This window comes from Apis laboriosa, unplaced genomic scaffold, assembly GCF_014066325.1.
Source record: "Apis laboriosa isolate Shangri-la unplaced genomic scaffold, ASM1406632v1 scaffold26_cov146, whole genome shotgun sequence".
Taxonomy (NCBI): Eukaryota; Metazoa; Arthropoda; class Insecta; order Hymenoptera; family Apidae; genus Apis; species Apis laboriosa.
In genome coordinates, this window is record NW_025222592.1 from 1,941,622 (window position 1) to 1,952,715 (window position 11,094).

At 18.8% G+C, this 11,094-nt stretch overlaps 1 protein-coding gene across 1 annotated transcript; it reads left to right on the forward strand.

Moving 5' to 3' along the window:
* The first annotated feature begins 5,281 nt into the window (after positions 1 to 5,281).
* Positions 5,282 to 7,166, forward strand: LOC122713732. The gene is made up of 5 exons (XM_043934457.1): positions 5,282 to 5,388; positions 6,397 to 6,469; positions 6,539 to 6,630; positions 6,723 to 6,828; positions 6,971 to 7,166. The coding sequence occupies exons 1-5, from the start codon at positions 5,338 to 5,340 to the stop codon at positions 7,054 to 7,056; spliced, it is 408 nt and encodes a 135-aa protein (XP_043790392.1). The 5' UTR covers positions 5,282 to 5,337; the 3' UTR covers positions 7,057 to 7,166.
* Positions 7,167 to 11,094: the final 3,928 nt, after the last annotated feature.

An 11,094-nucleotide genomic window follows, 5' to 3' on the forward strand; every position in this document is an offset into this window, starting at 1 on the left:
TAAATAATAAATATAATATAATAATAAATAAATATAATAATAATAAGAAGCAACAACAAAAATAAGAATTATAGTATCATACGTTATTATCTATTTCTAAATCCATTTATTTTATAATCTATATATTTCGAAATTCTATCTTTTAATTATGTATTTTTGAATATTATTTGTGAAACAAATTGTTATTTACAAAAATGATTAAAATGCATAATATTTTGGATTAAAATTATAAATGAAATTGGAATAGATTCTGGAATATATTTGACAAAATAAACAAAATTTACCATCTTGTATGATTTGATAACCCATGCTTTGAAATGTTGAGTGAATAAAAAAAAAAAAATAGATCAGGATATTTCTCATACCATGTAACGTACTATAATTTAAATATATATATAAAATTAAATCAGTTAAAAAATATAAAATAAAAATTTATATCTATATTATTAAATACAAAAATAAAATTTTTATATCTTGTATATAATATTACTTCTGTTCGATAATGCAGGGATTGATATTATTAATTATGTAGGGACTTAATTATAGTAAAATCTTTTTCGCAAAATCTTAATTTTTGATCAAAAATTTTTTTCGTATATAGTGTTTTTATTTAAAAGATGTTTATTTTTAGAATTTCAAGCAAATCGAAACATAGAAGTTTTCAAAATTATAGGAAATAATACTAAAACGTTTCTTTCGAAATTTTGAGCCTTTACTTTTGAATAGCTAAAAATCTTTTTAAAAATCTAAAAATCAAAAAATTAAAATATTTTGAATTTTACGATTTATTGTTTGATAATATTTCGATATTCATAAATTATACAATAACATATACAATATTCAATAATTATATTTTATTAAAATCAATAGTAATATTTTAATAGTAACATTTATGCAATTATTTAATTATTTTTTTTATTGCAATATTATATAATTTACACCTTATATACTTTTTTCATTTTAAGATTTTTTGCTGTTACTATGTATTTAATTATTAATTTATATAACATTTTTTTTCAAGTCAAGCATTATTATCTAGAGTGATTTTAAAATTTTTATGCTATAAATCTTTGTGACACATATGTAGATATGTATTTCGATTGGTAATGATAGCATAACGAAGTAATAATGATAGCATAATGAAGAGGTAATGAAAGCATAACGAAGTGGTAATGATAATATAATGATGACGCTTCATTTAAAGATATTTATTGCTATATTAATTGCAATATTGAAGTGTAAAATAAGTGTATAATAAAAATCAAGAATTGTTCATTAATGTTTCATTAAAAAATAAAAGTGTATAAATATTTTTGTTTATGTACAATTAATTTTGGGGGAAAAAAAGAAGAAAACAAATGATTATTTAAATAAAATTCTATCTTATTTACATTTAAATTCTATTGATCATGTTATAATTTATATTCGAGAAATTAATTATTTAAATATTTTTTACAGTTTTAATAAACGTTCTCTTTAATTTTTCAGATATTGTTATATAACAATATTGGATAATTTGATATTGAGCGTGAGTGAGTTTTCAGTAAAAAAAAAATATGCAGAATTATTTTTATTACAATAATAGAAGAAATTTTATTATATATATCAATTTTATGATTGCAATATTTCAGTTTATTTCGTAAAATATCAGAAACAAAGATTGAAATATTATAATTCATAATTATTTCGATTAAATATTATTTTAATATTCTCGGGAAACATAGTTAAGGACAAAGTCAAGACTTGTCAAGCAGTCAGACAGTCTGAATTTTATTTTCACAATAGCTCGAGTATTTCAATAGTCTAATAGTAATTTACGAGCGAGTACAATTCCCTACCACTTTCCAAGTCCTCAATTTAAACACAAATATAGTAGCAATGGCCATTTGTCATACTTGTGCGCCTTGCAACAGACCACTGTGGAACTATGACACGACTTGGCCATGCAAATTGCAAGGGTTCATCCTTCAAAACTATCTTCCAATATGACTATTCAATAACTACAAATGGACGAAAGAAATATTTACATGTTCAATGAAAAGAACTGGATAAACTGCATAAACTTATGAATAAATGAGCAATGAGTCAGTAACTGATAATATTCAAAAAGGGGATGATTCAAATCAAATCAACAAATAAATCAAAAGTAGAATATATTTTTTAAAAATTTTTTTTTTTTTTATAAGATTTTTATAAGATTTTAAGAAAATCGACTTTAAATATTTACCGAATATATTGGATTATGTTTCAATATCTCTATCTCTATAATTCGGATTTGTTTATGACTTCATTATTTATCAATTTGAAACAGTTTATATAGAATTAATGTTACGATTTCTCATGTTCCGGTAAATAATAAAAGGACATTCTAAAGAATATACAACTGATGAGCAAAGAAAAATTCCTAATATTATAAAAATGAAATCTCACAATATTTCGATAAAAATAAAATAGCTTATATTAATAAAAAACATGATTAGATTAGAAAAAAAGTAAATATATTTGATACATCTCTAGGATGTAATGATAAAATATAAGTGGGTAATATGAATATTTGATCCACTTTATAAAATTAAAAATGGGAATAACTAATATTCTCTGAATCCAAAACATCTTAATCTAAAGAGATAGGTTATAAGGTCATTACAATACATTCAAAACAGTGATTTATGAATTATAATAAAATATTATCAATGTATTCGAGTTTTTTTATTATTAAAATTTCTGCAATGAAAAATTCTTCAGTAAATTTTAACTTTTTTTCTTTACTTAGAATAATTTAATTTAAAAAAAATACAAAATTAAATACATTATACACACATATATTTCTAAAGAATTAACCAAAATTTAAAAATATTTTTATTTTTATAAGAATATATTATAAGAATCAACAAATCAGTTTAGTCTATTATTCTAATTTAATTAGAAAATTATATTTATATTTTCTCTATTCGAAACAAATTTTAAAAAAAAGTTTTTTTTTTAAATAAAAATTATCGTTTAATATAAGATTTATCATTGTTTATATAATTAGAAAAAAGTTATAATTTTTTTTCAATTCATATTTTCACGTAAATCTTAATAATTTTAATGAGCATAATTTTACGGAATAGGATGAAACAATTATTTTTTTTTTATTACAAGTTTTTAAATATAAGCTTTGTTATATTACTATATTACTATTTTATTCTACAACAATATGTACAAAAACTTCTTTCTATTGTATATATGCTGCACAAGAGATTTCCATAATGCACATATATAGAATGTTCTAAAAATATTGGGATATCCGTTAAGTGAAATTGCAAGCAATATTTTTCTTTGAAAAAAATTTTGTAAACGAGTTATTAACAAAAAACATTATGAAGTGCGTTGCTTAACCAAGCCAATCGAGCATAAACAAGTCCAAATAATATATGTCAAAAAAAAATATATCGATGAGAAATCAATCAAGTAATTTTCAAAGTCCAATAGATTTTGTTTTTCACAACAAGATCTCGTATATTTGCCTTGTTGTTCCATAATGTGCGATAATCATGCTATTATATAACATGTACCAAAATGTACCAAAATTTCTATATTTTAAACACATCTTTCAAAAAATTTTATTAAGAAGAATAAACATATGAAAAAAAAAAATATATACTGTATATATTTTTACAATTATCTAACTATGGTTATTATGTCTTTTTATATATATTTGAATTGCATATTATATTCTGCATAATCTTATTCATTTGAAAAAATAAAAAATAAAATTCGATAATCACATTAAAAATAGAAAGTTTTAATAAAGATATATCAAATAGTTCTTTTCTTTTTCTTCATTTCTTGCTTCAATATTATAAATTATCTTATCAAATAAATGTTAAAAAAAGAAATAATTATGCAATATATCATATGTATTATATATCATATATACAATGAGATCTAGAAATTCTCGCGAAAATTATTACGGAACAAAATACAATAAATTGGTATTTGTAATAAAAAAAGATATTTATTTATATTAATTTTATAATTAATTGTAATAAAAAAAGATATTTATTTATATTAGTTTCATAATTATTGATAAGGATTTCACATAAAAAAAAAAAATAAATTAAAAAAAAACTTTTTTCTTTATTAATTACATTAACAATTGATGCAATTTTTTATCAAATCATAATAATTCACATTAAAAGAAACAGCTTTGAGAACTTTTTTTCTATTTTTTACAATTGACGAATTATAAAACAAAGTCGAAAAATAACTGAATTAATTTTCACGATTTAATTTTATATTCTTAGAATTTGAAGAGAAAGAGAGAAAAAAATTGCTTAATATATTATCATATTCAAATATGTACTACATCTCGAATGTTTCAAAATTAAAAAAATTTAATTAAAAATTAAATTAAAAAATTTAAAAAAATTTGCGAGTAGAAGACTTTTGTTAATCTGTCATTGACGATTTTTGAATCGAGATACAAGTTATAACAGATTATTCATTTATTCGTGCACATTGAAAAACAATGCTACGAAATTAAATAATTAAGATAAATTCGATACGTCGGATGAGTGTCATAATTAAACATATATGTATATATTATAATATATAATAATATATAATATACATAATAATATATAATATATATTATATATAATATATAATATACATTACGTATAAATCGTGAATTGCTATATGAAACAATGATTAAATGCAAAAGTGAATCGCAAAAATAAATTTTATGTGAAAAAGGGTTAAAGAGAATTCCTGAAATCCAGTAAATATTATGTGACATATATATAATAAATTTAAATGATTTTAATGATTTTTAAATATGTTATAAAGGACAAGATTTTGAATAATATTTTTTCTATAATCTTCTTATCATGTAATCTTAAAAAAAAAAAAAAATAGTCAAATGATTATTTTAAACGAGATTCAATTTTATTCATTTATTTTTTATTAATCATTTTATCCTTTGTATTCAAGTTATAAAAATATTTGGATATTTCTTATTATTTTAATAAACATTCCCTTTTATTTTTTAAACATTATTTTAATATTGTTTTGATATCTTATATAAACGATACATAATCTGACTGAAGAAATGAGTTTTTAAAAAAAAAAAAAAAAAAAAGAGAAAGATCATGCAGAATCGTTTATTACTATTAATGGAAGGAGAAATTCTAATATAATATGGAAGTAATATAGATAATATGGAAGTAATACAGATAATAATTATACCACAACTATAAAAATAGTTCGTGCGATTCGATATGTATTCAGTTCTGGTTGGATACACTTCGAGATCAGTCGAATTCTTGTTTCTAAAATCGACATAAAAGAAAAATGAAAACTATCGTGCTTATTTTTGGCTTTTGCGTTTGCGTTGGTGCTCTGGTAAATATTTAAATAATTTTAATTTTCTCTGTATTTATTGAAAATATTAATATTTAGCACATCTCAATTTAAATTTTAAATTTTATATATTTACATTTTTATATATCTTAAAAATATTTGCAATTCATAACTTATTCGTAACTTATATCTTTGCATATCTTTATATCCTATAGATTATTTCTTTTTTTTAATATAAATTTGTTATATGAAATTTTTAATTAATAATACTGATTTTCCGTTACCTTTTATGTAATATTACTATTTATAAAATAATAAATAATAAATAAATAATTAATAATTAAGAATTTTAATTATATCCTAGTTTCAATTTAAAATGACAAATAATAAATATATTTTCGGTAAAATATGTTCAATATTATGTTTACAAAAATTACACAAAAAAAAAAATATTTTTCTACAATGAATAATTAATAAAAAATAGATCATTTCTATAGTCTATGAAATATTTCGTGTTAAAGGAGAATGATCATTATTGTCATTTGTTATTAATTATTTATTTTATGATAAAATTTTTGTATTGAATTTCTTTTTGATCTTTTTATATTTCGTTTATTCATAAATATATTAATTTTACAATCTTTTTAATTTTATTTTTTGTCTCCTATTTTATTTCATAAAAATCGACAAAAAAAATATATAATGAAATACAATAATTTTTAATTATTTCGATTAAATATAGTATTTTGAAATTTCTATCTATTTCTGAATAATTAAATTTAGTAGCAAAGAATATTATTATTTTTAATCTAAATAATTTTCGAGCTCATTATATTATATGATTACGTTATGATACTATAAAAAGATACTACTATTAAGAACTTTGTTAATATTTAAGATGAATAGAAGATTTTGAAAAAAAGATACATATAAAATATTTTAAAAATAATTACACGAATATCTCAAATAAATAAATAATCATTTTTTATAATATTTTATTTAACTATATAATATATAAATCTATTTTCATATTTCAATATTTTTTTTTAGACAATTGAAGAATTAAAAACTAGGCTACATGCTGAGCAATCAGCTTGCAAAACAGAAACTGGCATTGATCAACGTAAGTTGCAAATAATGAAAAATTTAAAAATAATAAAATTTCTGATTAATTTTTTTATTCGAATTTTAGAGAAAGCAAATGATGTTATTCAAGGCAATGTCGATGTAGAAGATAAAAAAGTTCAATTATACAGTGAATGTATATTAAAAAAATTCAACATTGTTAGTATAAATAATAAAATTATTTAAATAGAATTATACAAATAATATATAATAAACAAAATAAAAAAAAATTATTGTCACTTTTGCAACAGCTTGATACAAACGGTGTCTTTAAACCACAAGGAATTGTAACAGTTATGGAAATACTTATAGATGAGAATGCTGTTAAACAATTAGTCTCCGAATGTTCAGCCATCTGTAAGTAAAAAATTATTAACAAAAAAATAATTTATATATTATATATTATCTTTATATATTCTTTATATATTATATATTTTAATTATTACACAAAACTTTAAATAAATTATTATTGTTTATTGACATATATTTATCATTACAGCCGAAGATAATATACATTTGAAAGCAAGTAAGTTAATACAGTGTTTTTCGAAATATAAAACGATGAAAGCAGTAGACACTGTTTAAACGTCCAACTATCAAAAAAAACAAAAATTTATTTATAACATGAAATATCTATTTTTTATTTTGATTGTAAAAAATATTTAGACTTATATTAATAAATTGATACACAATTATTTAACGTTTAAGTTTTGATTATTTATCCATTAAATTTTGTTGCTTCTCCGTTCTGTTATGTTTTTATATTTTTATTATTTATCTAATCTAGTATGCATGTATTGTTATTATTTCTAAATTTTTTTCGATTCGTAATCTTTTGAAATTCTTTTATATTAAAATAACGAATTATCGAATTTTATTCTGAAACATTTTTATTATTAATTTTATATTATATTCCGTTATTTATAAAAATTATTGAAATATATAATATTTTAGATTGAAATTGTAATTATAGTTGCAACATGGATCATTGGTACAAAATAGATTTATCATTTTATGAGATTTAAATGAATATGAAATTGAGTATATGAAATTGAGAATTGATAAAATAATCAGTAGAGATTATATTAGCGACTCTGCAGCTCTAGGAAAATCGATCAAATGTGTTTGAATTGGTTCTCATTATAATTAATTTATTATAAATTTAATTTTCGTACTATTTCTTATCACATTTAATTCTGAAATAAACTGAAATAACAAAATAAATTATTAGCACCTAAAAATAAATATATAATTAATTGAAATACTATTTTATTATAATTTTCTCTTGCTTCTTCAATTTATTTTTGTAACCTCATTTATTTAATAATTAAAAACTGATTTGTATTTGTAGTAAAAAAAAATAAATAAAATATATTATGTTTTGTGATTTAATAATCATATCTTTTATTATATCATGTAATTCTATTTTTTTTTATAGTAATTGGTGTTTCGTTATTATTATTATTATTATTATTATTATTCACAATTTATTTATAATTTTAAATAAACTATATAATATTTATTGAATTAATTTTTTTAAACTTTATTTTGTCTTTATTAATTTTTATCTTTATTAGTAAATACATGTATATATTATTGTATTTATATTATTGAAGACTATAAGGAAACCAATATTTTTTCAAATTTTCAATTAATTCGCTTTCCACAAGAATAACAATCAAGTAATCATTTATTTCATCATTTGATAAAATAGAATTTATGATATGATTTTTTTTATATATGCGAATTATAAGTATATGATGAATTTAAGTAATAAAAAGAAAAAAATTGTGTGATGCATATGCACTGAAGTTTGAATATTTTTAAAATTTGGGGATTTTTCCTTGATATTCGATCTGTTACCGATAATTTTTGACTCGAGACATATGTTACAATAGATTATTCATTGATTCATGACAAAGATAATAACATGAAATTAAGTAATTAAAATAAATTAGATATAACGAGTATTTTACAATCGAATATGTACGTATATATACATATATTGCATATAAATCGCGAACTGCTATATGAAATAATGATTAAACGCATAAGTGAATTGCAAAAATAAATCTTACATAAAAGATTAAAGAAAATTTCTATAAATCAATAAATGTGTGATATTCATATGAATTTCAATGATTTTTAAATATATTATAGAGGATAAGATTTTAAATAATTTTCTTTTATATATGTAATCTTAAAAAAGAAAAAACTAGTCAAACGATCATTTAAACAAAATTCAATTTTATTCACATTTATTTTTTTTTAATCGTTTCATACTTTATATAAGAGATATAAAAGATATATCAGAGATATAAGAGATATAAGAGATATCAAGATATAAAAACATAATTATTAATTATTATTTATTTGGAATTATTAGAAATTAATTTGAATATTTCTTATTATTTTAATAAGAAATATTTTAATAAGCATTTTTCTTTTTATTTTTTAAGCATTATTTTAATATTGTTTTGATATGTTATATAAACCGTGCATAATCTGAATGAAAAAGTATTAGTGAGTTTTTCTTAAAAAAAAAAAAGATTATGTAGAATTATTGCTATTATTACTATTAATGAAAAGAAATTCTAACATGGAAGTAATAATTATAGATAATAAGTTTTCAATTTGCAAAAAATTGTTATTATTTCTACATTGTGATTTGAATATTTCGTTGAGATTAGTTTATTAAATATTCAGAAAATATCCGAATTCAAAATTTTGAATTTCTCCTTAAATTTTAAGTCAATTGATCGTTTTTAAAGTTATATTTCGATAAAAAAAAATTTATGTACTTGCAAAGTTTTAGTAAAAATAAATAATTGTTCGTTAATATTTCATTAATAAATAAGTATGTTGAAAAAATTTTTTGTAGACCATTATATATAATTAATTTTGAAAAAAGGACGGATAAAGAAAAAGAAACGAAAGATTATTTAAATGAAATTCAGACTTATTTATTATTATATTTTGATAATTTTTATTATATTTATTATTATTTTATATTCTATTAATCATTTCATTGTTTATATTATTCGAAAGATAAAATTTCTCAACATTTTAATAAATATTGTTTTTTATTTTTTAAATATTATTTTATTATTATTTATATATGTTATATAAGCGATATAACATATCTAATATGTTGTATAATCTGACTGGAGAGATATTAATAAATTTTTATTAAAAAAAATTATAATTATTTATAATTATTAATAAAAAAACAATTCTAAAATGGTAATAAGATAATTATACTTCAATTATAAAAACACTTCCTGCAATTCAATGTATATTTAGTTTTTGTTCAATATTCCTAGAAATATCATGAATCTCGTTTTTATGAAGTATTAAAAAGAAAAATGAAAATTATTGTAGTTATTTTTGTCTTTTGCTTTAGTACATCTTTTTGCGTTATTGGTAAATGTTTAAATATTTGATCCATCTTTTTTTCATATTTGATAATCATAATTATTCATATTTATCATCTATCTTTAAATTTTTTTCTTTATTATATCTTTAAAAATATTTTCAATTGTCGCAATTTATATTTTTGCGATACATTATGTTTCTTCTTGACATAAATTTGTTATAATAAATTTTTATTTAATAATAATCTGCTTTTTTTCACAATAGTTAATTTATTTATAATTACACTAATTTATTTATAACACTGATATAATATTAATTTATTTAATAAATAATATAATATTCGTGCGAGGAACAGAGAGCAACACGACCGCTCTAATCCGTGTCCGGAAAACGACTTCTCTAAATCGATATTTCGAATACGAATGTTGTCATTTCTATGTCGTCATTGATATTGATTATAATATTCCATTTCGTGGTTGTTCAGTGGTTTATAACAATATTATTAATCCTTTCGATTCTGCATATTTGCAGAACGATAAATAATTAATTAGCAATTAAGAATTTTAGTTATTTAGCAATTTTAGATTAATTTTAATCACCAGAAAAAAAATATTTCCCTATTATGAATAATTTATATTCATAATAATTATTAATAATTAATAATTATATAATTTATAAAAAAAAATCTTTTTCTATAAAAAAATTTTTTTTTGCAAAAAATTTAGTATCTCAAGAGATTGATAATATAATCATTTTGTTATTAATTACTTATTTTATAATATTATTTTAATATCGAATTTGATTTTGTTCTCTTTATATTCGTTTTATTTATAAATATATTAATTTTATAATCAATTTCACATATTCTTTACATTCTATTTTATTTCTTACTGAAATAGATCGAGAAAAAAAAAATTGGAATATAGTAACATATAATTATTTCAATTAAAATTTAAAATATTATTTTAAAATTCTTGATACACATATTTCTAAATAATTAAATGTAATAAGAAGTTAGATTTAATTTGTATCGACTAATTGTTTTCGTACAATTTTCATTATTATATGATTATTACATTATAATTTATACTATAGTAATAAAAATACTATTATAAGAAAACTTTTTTAATATTTGAAGATGAATAGAAAATTTTTAAAAGAAGATACATATATATTGAAAGTTTTAAATAAATAATCATTTTTAAAATATGTTATTTAATTATATAATACAAAAAGATATATAAATAC